Consider the following 19,564-nt stretch of genomic DNA (forward strand, 5'->3'; position numbering starts at 1 on the left):
TAATTGAATTTAACATTTAAGGCACCCACACGTCACATTAAATCATAACATCCTCTGAATGCATCATGAATGTAGGCACGGCGCATTAAAACACAACATCACTAATGTTCATGCTCTCCTAGACAGCACAGTGCGTTTGACATTTATGCGTCAAAACACTTTATGCTGACTCAGTCTACAGCTATTTTCGAACCTCTCCATCACCCGCACAAAACCATATGACTACATCATCGTACTGCACTAACGGCATGGGAGCTAGACTCCATGCTTATTTGATATTGAACGGGATACTAAAAGTGGTTTGCTGGTATGGGGCTGTCTAAGATCACAAATGAACCAATTGTGTCTGGAGAAATCTGAAGTGAATTGATCCTTCATTTGCCAAAAACATCACCTACATTATGAGGAGACCATGAGGTCCCTGGTAGAAAATCTATATACCAAATGTCATTTTTACTGTAGGCTGCTTTTCTTGTCAATTGGAGGCTGTGGGATTTATGTTCTCCCCCTGAGACCCAGACAGGTCTCTATTTAAAGGGTTATCAGTTCACCAAACCATTCAGAGGTTGTGAATAAATAACCTAACTATCTAAAGTCAAGCTTAATGACAGCACTGAAATGACATGTATCTTAAAACAGATCTCTCTGTGGAAATCTACAATTTATTAAATGATTATTGATGATTGACTAAATATATAAATGAGACATGGATGTTCAATATTTATTTCTAATCTATGCGTGTTTAAGCAGTCTTGTCTGAATACAATTAATGCTAAATTAGAGTGAAGTTATGCATATTGTGATTAATGCTGTTTTACACAGCAGTGTTTTACACACACACACACACACACACACTTTAACAAAGAATGATACAAACACCTTAAAGTTGCATGTCATACCTCAATATTGTTGTCAACTCTTTAGAAGCAGAGAACGGATCTAGCACTATTACCAGCACGAGGTGCTGTGTCCATTATGTGACTTGAATAGAAGACCTCTTATGCGCTTATGGGTTTAGAGTCTGGTAGAAGGTGGCACTTTGAATGGATTACAGCCAGAGTTTAGCTCTTCAAATTTTTTTATTTTCCTTGAATGAAAAAAATAAAAATAAAAATCTCTCATGCCCGATTCCCACCCATGTTCCCCATTGTCCCCGCCATTTTAGCATCAAGGTAGAGGCAACATCGATATACTTTTTACAAAATTATTCAGATTTACAAAATGCATGGACATTTTTCCAAAGACTGGGAGAATGTTACGTCACTATATGATCCAGGCATGGTACTCAATAGTAGATTAAATGCTATGGACCTTAGGTCAGGATTTTGTGATTGTTCTTTGTCAGCCCAATACTTCATTCAATGCATTTATTGAGAAACCATTCACAGAGGACTTTTCGAAGCAAATTTCTGGGTTCAAGGGCCAACAGACATGTTTAACTGTCCTGCACCTCACTCTACAGTATATATTTGGTATATACAGTGTAAACTTGTCATTTATAGATAACCATGTGATATTTCTAATTTGAAATGTACAGTATTTTGTTAATGTTGATGTCCTTTCTGATATTCTGCATATGGCACATCAATGAGGTTGGCAGATTGGCTTATCCTCTCCAATGGGTCTTCCTCATAATGGCTGCAGAATGGGAGGAATATGCATGGAGAAATATATAATTGTCAGAACAGAATACAGAAATGTAGTTATCATATTTTTGGGCAAAAACAATACATTTTTGCTAACATTGAGGAATGGAAGATTCCACTGTTGGCCAATCATTTTAGACAACTCAAAATCTTGAGCTCACCAGTTGAAGGTGGTTGAAAAAGTCTTCTACTCTGACATCGTCAAAGCTTTCTGGGAAGGCGCTCTCACTTCTGGTGGACTCTTCTTGTACATTAGGAGGGTCTTCTTGGCTGGACAGTGTGAAAGAGAATCACAAATGCTAATCCTGAAGAAGTAATTTCATGGAACCAAGTCTAAGACTGAGTATGAAACTGCTGTATTTGAGTGAATTTGCACCTGGTCTCTCTCATATACTGTTGTATTCTACCATGTCAGTTTTGATAGAGAGATTGAACAGTAGGCAGACAAACCTTCTTTTCTGTCCCGACAGGACAGAGTTCAGGTACTTCTTCACTGCCATCTGTTTCCGGAAACGGCTGTAGTTGTCTGTAAAAATTGCATCTGAATGCCGCTTTACTGGACTTTGGTCCTCCATCATGTCCTCACTGAAACATACACGAAAACCTGTTTGTTGGCTGCCTCTCCACAGAAGTCATGGCACTGTATGATATGATGCCTACATGCCTGTAATCATTCATTAGAAATTGCATTCACCATATTTATTCTTTAGATTTTTTATTCTTTAGTGTCTTTAGATTAGAATGGATACAGATGTTGTCTACAACTGCGAGCTTCTGAAAATAAAGTAATTTAAAATGCATAATTTATTAATGAAAAAAAGTCCCACAATATTAGCCTACTCAGTTTCTGATTTTTTTCTGTTTGTAGTTTGTTTCTACGTTTTGCGTAATGGAGGCACTTCTGACTCAACGTTTTAGTGTAATTAATTTACAGTTTATATGCTACCTACCTTACTCGCTTTCCAATCAATGACTCCAAATATCTTCTCGCGGATAACTGTCCTAAAAGTTTGCTGTAACCACTCGTGAAAAGACCGTCTGCGTGCCTTGAGGGTCTGCCAACACAAAATGTTTTTATTTAGGCTATCCATCTTTACTTACAGTACACAACGAAAGAGATTGACCTATAACAACACCACCAGTTGGTAATGATAACTTAAGCAAGTCAAACAATGAATCTTTATTGCATATCGGAAATATTAGTCAATGCCAACAGGAGCAAGTCAATGTAAATAGAGTTCATACTCCACAATTAGCCTAATCTTTGACATTGCATACATTCATTTGGGCTGCTGTCTTTTGAATATATGTTGACATTCAACAACAAATAGGTTGTATTTGACACTGTCCATTTAACGGTAAGTGTAGTGCGGTCGTGAAATATTAACGTAAAATTGTGATTTGTGGTCAAAATCGTGCACCTACCTCATAGAAGCATAAGGTAAACTCACAGTCCGGGAATACAAAACACTGCACAGGGCTATTATGAGCAAGAGCTGGGAGCCGTTTCTCTGTAACATCGCTTTACACCTGTTAAGGGAAGATCTTATTAATTGGGCTATATCAAAGAAAGTTATGTGATAGGTTGTAAAAACGTTAAACTTTATTCAGAAATAAGTCGAACTATGGTACATTACTGTAGATTATGGAAAAGTAACCCGTTTATAATCTTTGTGGGTTCGATCAAAGTGATGAAATGTAAAGGCTCCTCAGATTTCTTCCAGTAGAAATCTGTTTTAAATTCTTTTTAAATTTTGTGGCTCTTGGAAAAAAAAGTCCAAAGTTGCCTCGATGGCATGCAGAGAAACAATGATTGCTTCAAAACAATTGTGTTAATCGTCAATGTCTATGCTCAGTGATGAAAATATCCAGGTACTCACGTAGGTTGTATGGTATGATCCTCTTCGAACCCCTTGATGCGCTGACCGTGGTACTGAAATCACAGTCCTTTTGTATTATCTCCTTAAGTTGAAGCTGGCGCTTTCCGTGGTTCCTTCACTGTCTGGCGTCTGTTTGGATCATCTCCCCATACCCTCGTTTTATACATCTGAACACTTTTCATGGAACTAGGAGCAATCAGATTTGATCAGTCTTTATACGTCATAACAATTCCAGCGGGATTGGCGCGTTCGTCATTGCGCACTCGCATACCCAACATATGGCACACCATCGTGAAATTAAGTTTTGCTCTAACAAAATAGAATGCTTTCTGACTTTCTTTTGTGTTGACTCATCATGTGATGACATACTCAGAGGAGACAGCACATTTCTGACAGTTTTTAGCGTGTGAGGAAGTTTTGGAATCGCCAAACAATGCGCAATTGTTGAAACGCTTTACTTTGCGCAGACACACTGTGGCATTTCATCACTTCACCTAAACCAGTTTGGATTATATATCTCAAGATAACTTATTTTCCATTCATTCTGTACTCATATCTGATTTGTTGTACCCCTATTTTTTGTTTAAAGCATCATGCTGACTACAAGGGCGCCTGCTCGAGTCCACTGTCACAAATAGCACATTGAAATGGATGCTGTGGCTACGCTCCAAAGGAATGCCTTCGTGTATATGAATGACTCACCCACCAGAGTAAACCACACATTTTTTCCGAGCCTCCTCATTGGTTTTGACAGACAAACCCTATTTAGCAGATTAGCTTGGGAAAGAGTGAATTAGTGCACACATCCCACCTCAGTGTCAGCAGAGGATTGGTGTCTTGTCATATCTGTGCTCTGTTACAAAAGAGAGTAATCCTCCCTATCTTTCAGACATTGCAGCGACCTCCTATACAAACTGTCATCATCCTATACCCATACAAATAATTCCTCTTTGAGTTTCAAGACAATGCAACAACATCCCTCTCGAATGTACCTACTGTCACTCAGTAACATAATACCTTACCCTCATAGGTACATCATGTGTTGAACATCAGTATTGTGTATTGTGGGCGGCACAAGGTAGAATGGAAAAGGCCAGGCATCCACACTGCAACTACAGACTGATTGAATCATAATGCTAATCTAATTATGGCAAACTAGATTACATACAAGCTAAGAGGAAACACGATCATATTCTTGAAAATTATGATTTAGACCTGCATCTGGTTGAGACCCAACACACAGGAATGTTCATATTATTGTTCTTGTTAACACATCTGTTCAACACTCATATTTTATCTACAGTATGTAGATTTTCGGTCATGGAAGTGCCTGTAGGTTTAGTACACAGGTCATATTTGTTCTTGCAGCAGGTGGTAAGGTGGCATAGATTGAGATGCTTGTTATGGTTTAATGCAGCAGTGGTGCCATATCTGGTAGCGTGACCTTAACGTCTTTTTAATGATTTTATCTGCTCCCCTGTCTCCAGTGGTAAGATCCATGAGAATTATGTGATTAATGAATGAATTACGGACCAGGATGTGGCCCAATAAATCAGCCCAAAGAGGAGGAAGCTTGTCAGGGTTGGAACCGCCAGCAAATTTATATCTTCACCTATGGAGGTGATCGAAAGGGTAACTGCATATTAGACTTGCCCACCCTATGAGGTGGTTACTGCCTAATCTTCATTCATTCACTTTAGATATTTGGAACAGGACAATCCTGCCTTATACTTACTGCTACAGAAAATATAATCTAACTTTTTGCAGTACACTTGCATTGAAATTTGGATACAACTTTTTGGTGCCTTAAATTCATATTGATGTTTTCAAATACTTGGTTTCCTTAGATACAAGATGTAACAGGAATAGCTGAAGTTGAATTCCACTGAATTTGATGGAATTCATATCAGTATCCAACCAAATCAATAACAAGACTGTTGAAATGGAAATCTGCATGTAGTTCCTTCACGAGCGCAGAGGGATTGTGATCTTGTTATAGTCAGAAATCCCCGCAATGGATCAATTAAACGCACAACTCTTCACTGCCTCCTAACTAATGCTGTAAAATACATCTAATTCAAGCCACATGGAAGGCATTACCTTCAATAATGCTTTCAGTACATCATTAGGCTGCTAATCACAGCCACAGACTGCAGGACAACGCTCCTGAGACCAGCAGTCACTAGGACCAATCAAATTATGCTTTCCCTCTCCTTTAGCCACATTCATTTCCTCCGATGTTAAGCAGATAGTGCATCACAGGCTGCTGGTCCCTCAGGCCGTTGAGTTGAAGGGCACTGATGGTATTATTATTATTATTGTATTGATTTGGGGCCATCTCCAGGGTTACATCAGGTTGTTGTGCAAGTTCGGTGTCCCAAGTTCACATTTATTTATTGAAGAATGGGTTTAAGCTTTAGAAAAAAAGGTTCCACAACAATTACAGTAGAGCTTTGTTGTTCAAAAGCTAATTTTACCATGGGTAACCAGGCCTGTTAAACAAGGTTTACACCTCTTTTATACATCCTTGTGTCCATCTGTCTGTCATCATTCAACATCTAGCTGTTCAACAAGTCACATATTAGCTTTAACTATTCAAGTGGTCATTATTTGTTTGTGACAGACATGCATGAATCAAGCAGTACAGATATACTCATTTCTACAGAAAGCTATAGGCTTCTGTGATGACAGCCATAGGTACCAGAGAGGACAGCAATATTGAAAAATAATCAAGTATAATAGCAGATGTGCATTCACATTCCTCTCACGATTTACCGCGGGACAAAGAAGAATATTGGAAGACAAAAAAACTAGTTTAGAGCACACAAATGGGTGGCAGAGGAGCCTCTTCACAGCCTCTATTGAATTCACACTGACCTGACACATCCATCTCCATCCCACCATGTGTCACCTGTCTCTAGAGTGGTTCAATTGAGAGTAGAGAAGGCACGACTTTTCCTGCTAGATATCACATGCACCTCAGAAGACCTCATTCATTTATGTAAAATAACAGTCACTGATGTGTTCATAATCAACAGTTTCAACAAAATAATTTAAAATACCACAAAGAGTGAGGTTTATGTTGACTAATTTATTTCAAAAACCAAACAGTGCATATTGGTAACTACATACAATTATGAGGGCAAGGAATTTGTTGTCAGTGTCTAAAAGGTGCGGATAAATTTTAGGGTCCCCATATGCATATTGACATTACATTGTTATTAAGTTCTTACCTTTGATCTTTTTGACATCACATCAGTTATAATTTACAAAGTCAAATTAAATTGATACAATTTTTTCTCTTGAGCTACTGACAGTGCAAATACAGTACAACACAAACATTTGTTCACTAAGTGTTTCTTTGACTTGAGTTACCTTGCTCTTCGGTGGACGGTCCCTTCATGGTGGGCAAAAGGCGTGGCTGAGGACATATAAATGCCAATGCCAATGATTTTAAAGATTTTAAAGATATTTTTAAGTCCATTGAGTCTGAGTCTATCCAAACTTCAAATGTTTTGATTAGTGATCATTGTATTTTTCTTGTATGCTCTGAAATGTACTGTACTTGCTCTGATTTAATGTTCATCTTTTGTTGCACCTCCACATTTATTGACAGCCCTGCTAAGGTTGAGTAAAACCATTTATCTTGGTCTCAATGAAAACCATGAAAAAAAATCTAACCTTCAAAAGGAGTGAATTTATTCTGAGAAACAAAATGAACACCATTGTCACTTTTCAACACAATTATTGCTGTATCTAATACTTTGTAAAAAAAAGCCTTTTTCCTTTGCCAATGAAACAGTTGTTAATCTTCAACTATGACATCTCAAAGTAGCCCTACAAAGCAAGGGATTTGAGCTCATTCCTCTTTTCCTCTTGGACTGCTGCCAGGTCTCTCTTGAAAAGGGGATTCTTCATCTCAATGACAATAAAAACATTGGAATTTAATAAAACATTGTTTACAGGTCTTAGTTTGAGACATCATGTAGACAAACTGAGAAAAATTGAGATGGTGTGGGGCAATTCTATGGAAAATTGACTTTTGGTCACATCCATAACGCCAGTGAAATGCCTTGGCATTTGTATGATGTGAATGACAACATTCATTTTTTGTGCATTTTTTCTCATGTACATTCTTCAGCCAAAAATAGCAAATGCTCAAATTTCATGTAATCATTCACATCATCCCACACCATCACATTTTATTGGCGTTGGATGGATGTTACAAAAAAAATTGCCCTGTGGTAACCTCTTGAACTCTCTGCCTGACCTGACACAGAATTACCCTTTTGTCTGATTCAATATGGGGCATTATTGGGGACTTGGTGTGATTGAGGTGGCCTGACTTAGGCTACCCAACAAAATGTCAACGTGTGGTAAATTGAATTGAAAGTGTTTTAGTTGTATGGGGGGCTAAGTGGAGGGCAGGACAAATGACAGTGAGATACAGTGAGTCAATGATAAAGTGTAACTTTTACATTCAGAAAAAAAGTAACAAAGTGTCTCTTTGGCCACAAAAACATGCGTCTCCAGTTGCAAATAGCCCACTTACACAGTAGCATCTCACCTTCACGTGGACCTGCTGAAAAACCTCTGCTGCATTCGTCAAACCCAACCCTTCTTCGCCTCGTTCATGATTGGCTGAGAAGTCTGAAGGAGATTCACGGGATAGCAAGATGTCCGCGTTCATTTGAAAAGGAGTGTTTATTATCGATGAGTTCCCTCTTTTCTGTGTTCGTATGTCGATTTTTTAATAATGCAACATATAAAAGAAACCGGAATCATATAAAGAAAATACGAGGACTCCGAGCCAAGAGCCATACAATTTGTTATTAACAGGTTAGACCGGTAACCCATCACTAGCTAGCACTGTGTTAGCTTCACTGCTACTTGTTAGCTAGCTTGTTAGCTTGATTCTTAATGCCCAATCAGCGCAAACATGTGAAAATGAATGCGCCCGCGCATAGAGCTAGGCTAGCTGACTATGCTAGCTAGCTAACTTGTTAGATTCATGCGCGAAGTTGACAGGTTCCTGTCTTGTATCAACTGCGTTCTGGAGAGTTTGTGAACATGTTTTTGAGGAAGAATGGTAAATTGAAACAAAAGCATGTAACATGCTGACCTGTCAGGATTTAGAATTCGTTGCATTTAGCATTAGAGTAAACTGAGTTTGTCATTTTGCTAGCTAGCAAGGCACGTTACATATCAAACGATGGTTTGAAAAACGTTAGTTGACTAGACTAGCCTGGTCTAACATTACTTTATTAATCCAAGTTTTAACTCTTAGCTATTTTGAGTGAGTAGTGTTTAGCTTGTCGTCAACAGATAACTAACGTTAAATGTTATGCTGTAAGATAGCGCCCTGTGGTATTGCATGCGTATTGATACTAGGCTAGGCTGTTGACATTTGGTTTCAACTTTTGCAGAAATAATGCTGATATCGGGAACTCATGTCGAACGTCTATGAAGAGAGAGCCACAATGATAGCCGCTGGGGAACTGCAGTCGTTTGTCCCGTTCGGTCGTGAGCACTGCAAAAATCACCCGAACGCCGTTAACATCCAGCTGCGACAGCTGCAGCCTGCGTCTGAGTTGTGGTCCTCAGATGGCGCGGCCGGGCTTGTGGGGTCCCTTCAAGAGGTCACTCTTCATGAGCGAGAGAAGGTATGAGCTGACTTCACCCTTTATTTAAATGACATGATTTAATTTTACTCTTTGAACAAAACAAGCATACACATGATGGGCAGGACTTTGAACAAAATCAGCATAACTTGAAAACTCTGTGTGGCAGGAATCCTGGCAACTTAGAAAGGGTTCAGATGGCGCTGGTGATGAAATTGAGTTTGAGGAGGAGCTTTATGTGGCTGGCAACATGGTTATCTGGAGCCGTGGAACCAAAGGCCAAGCCTCCTGTGTCTACAAGGCATTTACTGTGGACAGCACAGTGCAGCAGGTAGTTTATACTCATTAGTCATGATCTTAACTGAATCTACTGAACTGCAGATTTGTGATGTGTTGATAATAATGATATAGGTGCACATTTTACTTATCTTTTCAGGCCTTGTGGTGCAACTTCAGGGTTCCACAAAATAAAAAGTCCTGTAAGTGCATTCTTGTGAGGTTTTTGTTTGTCACTAAACTGTAAAATATTACAGTACATTTGCCTTATAGCTGCTCATGTGTTTGTTCCTTTATGGCTTCCAGCAAAGGAGATTGTGGAGCATACAGTTTGCATTGCCCAGGACACGTGTGTGAATGTCCACAGTGTGAGTGGGAAAGACTTCATTGCTCCCCTACCTTTCCAGGTAAGTCATTCACCATCTCCTCATATGAAATTCCTTTTGCATCCATGAATTGAAATTAAGTGTTATGATGATGATGAAGAAAACAGTAATGGGAACAGTGAAATGGTTTTACAGGTGTGTGAAAATGCATTGCACACCAATCACCTACCAAAGAAGGTTTAAAAGGTAAAGCGTAACTCCGGAGTGAAAACAACCTAGGGTCTGTAATAGGGTGGTATAAAATAGCGTTTGTTTTTTGATGTGCTAGCTGCCCCTTTAGCTTTCACTATAAGCTCATTCAGTGTTCACGATCTTGCACAAAACTCCACCAAAAACGTAATTGTGCTCTCAATCAAAAGCTTGAACTTGTTAACTACCGTAAATAGACCCTAGGTTGTTTTTACTCCAGTTACACTTTAAGCTGAGGTTTAGGCCTGTCCTGTAAGCCTGTGTCTGAAATCTGTTTTGCCCATCATGAAAATAGGTCGGAGAGGCATATTCCTGCATGCTTGAATTCTGTAAAATATAATATGGCTACAGATCAATCAATTCACCTGTATGTTTTCCGATTGGATGTTGAACTCTGCTTTAGTGAAAACAGTGGACACTGTCAGTGTTTTTTGGAGAATCGTGTACACCAAAGCTGTTTATGTGGGGAGTGCCTCTGTTTATTTTTAGGATGCATCCTAAAAATAAACATACAATGAGAATTTGTATCTTTTGTTTCTTTGAAAAATAAAGTATAATTGCAGGAGCTACTGCATTTGGATTTCTTGTGTGTATCACTGATGTGGAATTCCCTTGGTAGTCAATCTGTTGCAGAGTCTTTATATTCCACAGTGAGGTATAATTATGGGGAGTGAATCATAATCTCCTTGTTTTGCTACATGGTTGATATTCTCCAGGACCTGTCCATTTCGTTTTACCAGCAGCTGTAATGGGTAATTTGGCCCACTCCTATCTGAGGAAGGGGATCCCTGAGAGCCCGGGCCAGTGTGGCGTGGACAGAGTAATTAGATATCCTGGCATGTGTAATGTTTTTGGCGTAAACACACGATGACGTGGCTCTCCTGTGTTGCTAATCGCTGAGTTTTGGTAAATAAGTGTCTGTAGAGTAAGTGACATGCAAAAACATGTTTTGTTATCGGAATAGCTACTTTCCGACAAACATAATGGTGCTGGTTCTGGTGTTTCTATTGTCAGAGTTTCATTACACTCGTAGCAGTTCTTGTATGGAGGTTGAATGTGTGGGTCATGTTTGGATAGATGAGGGTAGAGCCTGGCAGGGGTTGGGCATTAGTTCACTGGAAGTGGGTTTGATCAGTTAAAAGGGAGCTATAAGTTAACTGGTCTAACAGTGTCAGACTGGGCTATTTTACTCACAGAGAAGAGAAGGGTATTTAGCTTCTTATCTACCTCTGTGGTAGAAGGCAAATGAGCTAGTTTTCCAAGAAGTTGGCGTGTTCTTTTAAAAACTTGTCCTCAGTGCATCTGGTGCAGTCTTATTTCACTCATGGCATTTCTAGTATGAAGTTTGAGTGTGTGGGTCATGTTTGGGTAGATAAGGTTAGGTAGATGACGGGGTTAGAGAAATGGTTCAAAACTGGTCCTCACGGCATCTCCTCGTCTGCTTCCAGGTCTCCACGCTGTGGCCCACCATGTTTGGCCTCCTGCTGGAGCGCAAAAACCTCACCTCTGATATTCCTATGAGTCCTCCCAGCAGGTAGGATACCTGAGGCCTGGCCATATGCTGGGCCCTCATTTGAATGATGGGCAAAGTCTTAAGTCTAACCAAAGCTGATTTAATAACTAGACAAAATCTTATTTGAAAGTTTAACGTCATGGGCAAGACATTGAAGCTCAAACATTGATGACCGTGTGCTAAATGCTCCCATATGGCACACGATAGCTGTATTTCATGCACAAGAATGTAGCTTGCTTACAGACTTTGGACTTTTCCCGCCAAATAAATTAGGCCCTACTGATTTATTTTTATCAGGCAGTGTCTAACAGACCCCCTGCTTTTGATAATGATACAGAAATGCCATACCATTGTAAAACCTATAGAATTAGAAACCGCATTCATAATGATGCCTGGTTCCATGTTAAACCTAGAGTGGAAATAATTAACCACTTAGAGTCCTTGGGGAGGGTAGTGATGATTCAGTGTTGTGATAATGTGAAGCAGATGGTTTTTTGCAGAGAAGAATATCACTTACATCCATTCTACATCAATGTAAAAACCTAATGAATTTACTGTTAAATTTAAAAGGAAACATCTGGGTCAAGATGGGTAGATATTTTGGTCATTACTGACATTACGATAATTTTACATTAATACTCAATGGTTTTGGAAACGTTCTAAACTTAAAAATTAACAGGGAATTAAAATTGAATTTTGAATATAATTAGTAATAACTAATATACTGTAATCCGTCAATAAGAAAAGACAAAGCAAGAGCTTTGTAGCAAAACAGACTGCACCTAAATATTTATAATATTGCGATTATGTTATTTCCATAATCTTTTAAAGTCAGAATTGACTATCAATCAATAGATTGCGATTAATTTCACAGTCCTCGGTGAAGCTGATTCCATGAGATCTCTGGAAGATGGATGATGTATAATGTTTATGTGTAGTAGTTGACTCTCCCTCTCCTCTGTTCCCAGGGAGCCTCTCCCCTCTCTCTTCAGTATGCTGCATCCTCTGGATGAGATTGCTCCCCTGGTGTGCAGGTCAACAGGTAGTACGGCACTGAAGCTTAGTCCATGTTGCATTATCAGTTATGTTCATTAGAAATGACATACCAGGGTTTCATAATATTTTTGAGACCTTTAAACAGATCAGGATATTATACAGACATTTACTATCCCCAAGTAATTTATCAAAGTAGTATTTTAAAACTTGCTAATACAAGAAAAGCTATCATGGATTTATTGTCTCCAAGTTAAATCTGTTAAATGATTTAAATGTATTTTAGGTCATATATCCTAGCCCTACCTGATGCTAGTATTTCAGGGCTTCGCTCATGTAATCATCAGTGTTAACTGTAGCTGTCTTTTTGATAGCATGATATTAGGCTCAGTCGACTAAATACAGCTCTGTGAAGGTGATGTATTCTGGATTTGCATTGCGTTGAGTTCAGCATGCATCACACTCCGCCAGATCTGCACAGTGCTGCATGAAGTCAATGTTGATATTCCCTGAGAGGCTGAAGACTTGCTTCCTGTATTTGCAGCCCTGTTTGACCTTCCTCGCATCCAGTATGTGTCGGACAGCATGCTGAGGGTGGTGTTTACCTCCTGCGACCCCTCCATCATCATGACCTACGATACAGTGCAGTGCACGCACACTGTGTGGCTGCTGCGCAAAGTCACTGTGGAGGTAAGTTGCCTCTCTGGTACTCTACATGTGCACGTTAGCTTCACTAGCCACAGTAGTTCCTGTACCTCTGTGGTACATGTTAGCTTCACTAGCCTCAGTAGTTCCTGTACCTCTGTGGTACTCTACATGTGCACGTTAGCTTCACTACCCGCCGTAGTTCCTGTACCTCTGGGGTGCATGTTAGCTTAACTAGCCACAGTAGTTCCTGTACCTCTGTGGTGCATGTTAGCTTCACTAGCCGCAGTAGTTCCTGTACCTCTGTGGTGCATGTTAGCTTCACTAGCCGCAGTAGTTCCTGTACCTCTGTGGTGCATGTTAGCTTCACTAGCCGCAGTAGTTCCTGTACCTCTGTGGTACTCTACATGTGCATGTTAGCTTCACTAGCCGCAGTAGTTCCTGTACCTCTGTGGTACTCTACATGTGCATGTTAGCTTCACTAGCCGCAGTAGTTCCTGTACCTCTGTGGTACTCTACATGTGCATGTTAGCTTCTCTACCCGCAGTAGTTCCTGTACTGCTCTGGTCATGCTGTCTCTCTTTTTCTGTCTTTCTCTCTTTGCTTATCTGTCAGTGTTTTTCTGTCTTTCTTTCCGTTATTGTTTATTTGTCAGTTTCTTTCTTTCTCTCTGCTTTCCCTTGTCATTTGATAGTTGGAAATATACAGTATATAAAATCTGTATCAAAGATTCTTTAGAACATCGGTTCACCAATGTCTGGATATGTATTCAGTTTGGCTCAGTCTGTCTCTGGAAGAAGGGTGAGTTGTCATCACGGTCACTCTGACTTTTGCCCTCTGACCCCTTGACCTCTGACCCTGTGTGTGGCAGGAGCAGTCAGTGCTGCTGAAGTGCCCGGAACCCGGACCAGGAACAGGTGCTGCCAGCTTCCTGGGCGCACACCTGCGCAACGTCTCCCCCCTGGACTCGCCCGCCTCGCCACTTCACTGCCATACCCTGCACAACCAGAGCCGCCTGGCGGCCTCTCCCAGTCTGCACTCCCGTGCCCACTCCCCTGGGATATCCAACATGGCCGCCCTCAGGTAAGCTGATGGCCACTGCTGACCAATATTGGTCCGTTTTCCACTGTAGGAACTTGGAGACAGTTTTTAGGGGTTTCACCTCTTTGTTAGTCCCCACCGTAGGAACCGCTCCTGTATGATCACTTTCAGGAACTTTTTGCAGGGGTGAAATTAGTCCCTGCTCAGGGGTAGGTACTTTTCAGCGGCCCTGAAACTGCTGGGTGGCTTATGCAGTGGTGTGAGACATGTATGAGGCGTAAACCATGTAAGTTCCTGCGATGGAAACCCGACTTATACTCTGAACTAGTCTAAATAGAGAAATGTTTTACGTTCACATCAAAAGCCTTTTCGCAAAGGTAGAACAGTTGGAGTGAAAGTCATTCCTTCAAGTTGTTACAAATCATCATAGCGCAGACATTTGATGCACCACCATATGTTTTGTGCTGTTCTGAACGTATTCAAACATATTCCCTGTGGTCTTTAGCCGTTCCCACAACCCCGGCATAGCTGCGCCATCCTTCTGCAATGCCCAGCGATTCAACGTGTCGTGCCACTCACCGTCGCCCCGCGGGCACAGCCTGCTGGCCTCACCCAACAGCACCATGAACGAGTCGGCACTGTTACCTGAGAGAGAGCCCATCATCCCGGACCTGTGCATCGAGCAGCTGTGGAGTGAGACTTCCACCTCACACAGGTCTGTCAGCTGTGCACACACACACACTGAAGTGCAAACACATGCACACACACAAACTCATGCACACACACACACACACACACACACACACTCTCACTTATAGAGCAATCCCATTGCATTCATGCTTTTGTGATCACAGAAAGAGGAAAAGGGTTTGGGTGACTCAGGACCAATATTGTTTTGCCACTGGAACTAAACCATTATGAAATTCCCATATCAATTTGCTCAACATGTATATAAAAAATGATTGTTGGGAGAGCTTGCAGTCATTGCTTCACTTGGTCATACATTTTTACTGGAAAAGTTTGACAGTTTGGGGCACATTTTGATTTGAGTGCACTTTTCTTTTGATAGGGACAAGAGTTGCCAGACATCTAAAGTGTTTATCACCTCAGACCTGTGTGAGAACAAATACCTGTGTTTCCTGGTGGAGTCTCATCAAGAGCTCAGGTGAGCATCTCGCTGGACATCACAACCGTCACCATCTACAACAGCTCTCTCTGTCTCCAAGGGCCTCTTCTCTGGAGTGAAACACTTTGGCACAAGCCTTAATTTTTTAATTAAAGGCTCAGCCTCAGGGTGTAGGCTGAGCATTGCTGCATCACATAGTGTTGAATTAAATATTTTATTTTAACTCATTTTCCGGCGTTTAATATAGTACAGTTAAAACCACTCGCCTACTTGCAGATGAATTAAGACATTTATTTGATGCTGACAAAGCTGTAATGGAGCTTAATATAGAATTCTGTCCTCATCTGCCATGACTGCAGTATCAGAAATTCAATTAAAACTTTCTTCCTTTTTTTCCCATACCTCCTTGGGTGACCACTAGTCTACCCCTCTAAAGGTCATTTGAACAATTAACTTTCTTTGGTGTGAAGGCCTTTATGCAGGACTTTATGATGGTGAATTTTTGATGCCACAGATATGACAGATGTGTCACCTTCGTTGAGTTCATTCTTGGACGTGGACCCCTGTGTTCCCTAATGACATTTGTGTCATTCCTAATGTGATGTTTTTTTTTTGTTTTTTTTTGTAGATGTGTGAAATTCCTAGAAAGTAACCATCCACCCCAACTCCTCTTTGTGTCCGTGTCCAGTATCCCAGCCAAGAATGCTGCACCTTTGCAGGTAAAGCCAAGGCGTGAACAAATGTCCTTCCATTGATAACTCCACCTTGACAGATTTTGAAGTAGAATTGGTCTTGGTAAATCAGTCTCTCTTTATACATATTTTTACACCTCTTCATTACACCTCCATTCATTACATACACCTCTTCATTCATAAAGGCCTTTGTGAAATGACTGTGAATTATTTTAACACATTACACTATTTTGAGTGTACCCTGTAAATGCACCCACGGCTGTCTCTGCTCCAGAATAGTGTTCTGTTGGATGTGTGCACGCAGCCGTGTGCTGTAGCATTTCTACTCGTGTGTGTGTGTGTGTGTGTGTGTGTGTGTGTGTGTGTGTGTGTGTGTGCGTGTGTGTGTGTGTGTGAGTGTGTGTTGGCATGTCTGCAGTGAACAGGCATGGGGATGAGTCATCTCACTCACATTTCTTTGCTTCGTTCGCCATGCCTTTTGCAACGCACATTGCCTTAAACATGGCTTCAAGTGCTTAGATTTAGGCGCACGAGGCCTTTTGTGTATCCAAATGGAAAAGCCTTGACAAATATTACATTATTATGACAAAGGCCCTGCAGACCTTTGTAGGAAAACAAAACATTTTCTGCATTTCTCTTCTCTCTCTCTCTGACAGAAAAAATCTTAACCGAACACACAGTTCCACACACACAATAAACACCCAAATTCCTCCTTTAGCTGTTTGTGTCATGTATTCCGTGTATTCATATTAAGTTATTCCTTCAATTTTGATTTATTAACACACACGTTTGGTGTGCCAAAGCACAGATTGACATAAGGCGTATCTCCACTTTAATTCTGTCACTGCACAGGTCATAAATAGCTTAACATGGGTGGGCCCTTTGGTAAAACGGGTGGTCGGAAATCAATTTGGAGGGATTTATGTTAATAATACAAACACATTTTGTAATCCTTTAATTCTCCTGTGTTATTAACCACAAAATGGTCAATGCTATATCCTGCTCTGCTTCCTGCTCTCTTCCTGGCTGTCTCCCAGTTACCGGTTGTCACGTTAATTAACAAGTTTCCTCTCCTCAGGACCGTGACTGCATGCTTGTCCTCGAGGTCAACGGGAGCCTGGTCTTATACACTGGAGTTACACGGGTAAACAATCACTTAATCACCAGCTATTACTGACCTTAACAGCTTGATCTGTCCATGAGACATCCCTTGGGCTAGAATCACATGATTGCTCTCAAAAAAAATAATCATACTACCCAGTCATCTTGTTTTTTTGGGTGAGTTAAGTTACGCCGACGTGTAGTGTCAAGTTCATTATGTAATTCAGTCGTAACAGAATTGTTTTGCGTGGAGCTTTGATTTTGGTAGTTTAAACTGTAATGTATTCTATTGATTAGATTGATTAATGATTGATTGGCATTTCCTTCTGGCTGAAGGTCAGTAAGGTGTTTGTGCCGGGCCTGCTGCCGCCGTCGCTCAGCGTGATCAGCTGCCTGCCGCATCACTGCAGCTCCATGGACAGTGTCAGCACCCCGGCCAAGTCCACCGTCAGACACCTCAGCAACCTGGAGGAGGTGCACACTCATAGGGGGTTCATGTGGGGACGTGATGATGATGATGATTGCGATGATTATTATTATTGATATTATTGATTGACATGAACAACAGCAATAATAATATTGCTAGTAGTAGTAGATGTGTTTTTTTTAATTTAATTCAGTGTTGTTATTATTATGAGGTTATTTTAAAATCTGGTTTGTTTTGCTATAATTGATGCTCTTAATGTTATTGTAATGTTTGCTGATATTGTTAATTGTGTAAGTCGTTTGAGATAAAAGCGTCTGCTAAATACCATAGCAATAACAATCTCAGTGAGAGTTATAATGAGTAGGATAGGAGATGTGTGAAAGGATCTGTGCTTTCAGTGAAAAATGCTCCCTTCAAGCCAGACACATTGATTTGAAAGCTGCTTAAGCTATGCACAGCAGGGGCATTCAAAATGACTTAAGTAAGATATTTTGGACAGTCTTGTCAGAGTCAGTCTGTCTTCAGACAGCTCGTCTCGGAGTTAAATAGAGTTGTAGGAATGGCTCAGCCTGGAAAGGTACAATCAGTAATTACTAAAGCTTGATCAATAATAACATTAGTCCTGGCTATTCCTTATGAATCAAATAAGTTAATGCACTTTGGCCAGTGGATGGATCAAAGTGATGCTTAATCACAGGATGTAGTAAAGTAAACACTGTAGCTGAAATGAGTCATTGATTAAACATTTAAAAAAATAGAACATGTAAATGTCATAAGAGCATGATGTACAAAAGCAGAAACTATTAACCTTTAATAGAAATGCCATAACCATTACCGTGTCTACACCATGAAGGCATGCATTTGGGTATTTTATAGGGCACTGGCTTATGGCTTTACCTCATGCAGGTAAATGAGATTCATTGTCGGATGTGTGTCAGTGAGGTTAATAGATGTCTGACTGTCTCTGACTTTGCCCCTGTTCTGTTCTGTTGCCCCTTCCTCTGTCTGGGTTCAGATTGGTGTGATGCCCTCTCCTGTGGCCGACGGGATGGGCGCAGTCAAGCACCACGAGACATCCTGGGTGGAAGACTTCAACTTCCAGCAAACCGTGCCCCACGTGCACACACTCCGAGACTCCGTCAGCAGCAGAGTTACTCTGGTGAGCCGTGTGTGTGTGTGTGAGAGAGAGGGAGAGAGAGAAAGTGTGTGTGTGTGTGTGTGTGTGTGTGTGTCTCTTTTTTTATTTTTCTGTGTGGGAACATGTTTGGATATATCTATATACAGTATAGTGTGTTTGTGTCTATACCCTTGTGTGTGTGTGTGGCTGGAGGCATTGTGTAGACCACACCCGGTAATTTCCCCTGTTGTGTGTCTTATTGCTACTACTTGAAGACTACTTGACATTTTTGAGGACAAGAAATAAAAAGAAGGACCAATATCTCATCAGAAACCAGTTTGAAGGTCTGTCAGTGTGCAGACAAGGGTCAATAAGGCTCCAGATCTCTGGGCTGCCATACCTGCCCACAGGCCCCTAGATGTCAACATCACTGTGACATGTTTTCCTGCTGGGAGACCTTTCAATCTCTCACCTGCCCAAATCGTTTTGTATGACGGAGCTACCTTTTAAAAGGACCGTTTAAAAGCCTAGAGGCTGAATGCCTGGAAACATGTTTTGTTTTGAGTCCTTAATGCATCGGATCACTGTTGTTGTTGTTCTCCCTGTTTGTGTGAAATGCTTGAGTGCACCGGTTTGATCCGTCTCCCTGTCTGTTTCAGGAGCTGAGCAATGGCTCAATGCAGAGGATAACCATTCCCGAGATAGCGACATCGGAGCTCGGTGAGTTGATGGCAGACACACGAGACCACCACATACGGCCACGAAGCCCAACCTGCCTCCCTCTGCACACTTCTGCGTTTGCTGTCATCGTTAGTGACGACGCACTTGAATCACAGCTGCCAGCTCAGCCCTCACAGCCTCTGACGAGAGCTCGAGTGGTTGCAGAGGGATAACGTAAAAAATTGCATCCC

At 41.0% G+C, this 19,564-nt stretch overlaps 2 protein-coding genes across 6 annotated transcripts in view; one reads left to right on the plus strand and one right to left on the minus strand.

Annotated features, from left to right (window-relative positions):
• Window positions 1–1,129: 1,129 nt before the first annotated feature.
• On the minus strand, window positions 1,130–3,637 carry LOC121685328 (vasoactive intestinal peptide). Of its 2 annotated transcripts, none has more exons than XM_042065790.1 (6): window positions 3,527–3,637; window positions 3,072–3,176; window positions 2,597–2,701; window positions 2,097–2,231; window positions 1,808–1,916; window positions 1,130–1,638 (listed from the first exon to the last, which is right to left on the minus strand). In XM_042065790.1, the coding sequence occupies exons 2-6, from the start codon at window positions 3,164–3,166 to the stop codon at window positions 1,630–1,632; spliced, it is 453 nt and encodes a 150-aa protein (XP_041921724.1). In that variant the 5' UTR covers window positions 3,167–3,176; window positions 3,527–3,637; the 3' UTR covers window positions 1,130–1,629. The 2 variants fall into 2 exon arrangements, with proteins under 2 accessions (XP_041921724.1, XP_041921725.1); XM_042065791.1 differs by lacking the exon at window positions 3,527–3,637 and adding an exon at window positions 3,284–3,329.
• A 4,494-nt stretch (window positions 3,638–8,131) lies between these two features.
• anapc1 (anaphase promoting complex subunit 1) overlaps window positions 8,132–19,564 on the plus strand; it is a 112,128-nt gene continuing 100,695 nt past the window's right edge. The window contains exons 1-16 of one of the 4 annotated variants that reach the window (XM_042066284.1): window positions 8,132–8,365; window positions 8,953–9,189; window positions 9,317–9,478; window positions 9,584–9,626; window positions 9,730–9,830; window positions 11,447–11,532; window positions 12,480–12,553; window positions 13,049–13,194; window positions 14,021–14,232; window positions 14,696–14,905; window positions 15,260–15,355; window positions 15,945–16,035; window positions 17,087–17,152; window positions 17,446–17,583; window positions 18,552–18,695; window positions 19,313–19,373. In XM_042066284.1, the coding sequence (XP_041922218.1) occupies window positions 8,977–9,189; window positions 9,317–9,478; window positions 9,584–9,626; window positions 9,730–9,830; window positions 11,447–11,532; window positions 12,480–12,553; window positions 13,049–13,194; window positions 14,021–14,232; window positions 14,696–14,905; window positions 15,260–15,355; window positions 15,945–16,035; window positions 17,087–17,152; window positions 17,446–17,583; window positions 18,552–18,695; window positions 19,313–19,373 (1,843 nt within the window). In that variant the 5' untranslated portion in view covers window positions 8,132–8,365; window positions 8,953–8,976. Of the gene's footprint in view, window positions 8,366–8,476; window positions 8,616–8,952; window positions 9,190–9,316; window positions 9,479–9,583; window positions 9,627–9,729; window positions 9,831–11,446; window positions 11,533–12,479; window positions 12,554–13,048; window positions 13,195–14,020; window positions 14,233–14,695; window positions 14,906–15,259; window positions 15,356–15,944; window positions 16,036–17,086; window positions 17,153–17,445; window positions 17,584–18,551; window positions 18,696–19,312; window positions 19,374–19,564 lie in introns of those variants that run through there. The other 3 variants (XR_006023401.1, XM_042066283.1, XM_042066282.1) reach the window with 3 other exon arrangements.

This window comes from Alosa sapidissima, chromosome 16, assembly GCF_018492685.1.
Source record: "Alosa sapidissima isolate fAloSap1 chromosome 16, fAloSap1.pri, whole genome shotgun sequence".
In the NCBI taxonomy this organism is placed as follows: domain Eukaryota; kingdom Metazoa; phylum Chordata; class Actinopteri; order Clupeiformes; family Clupeidae; genus Alosa; species Alosa sapidissima.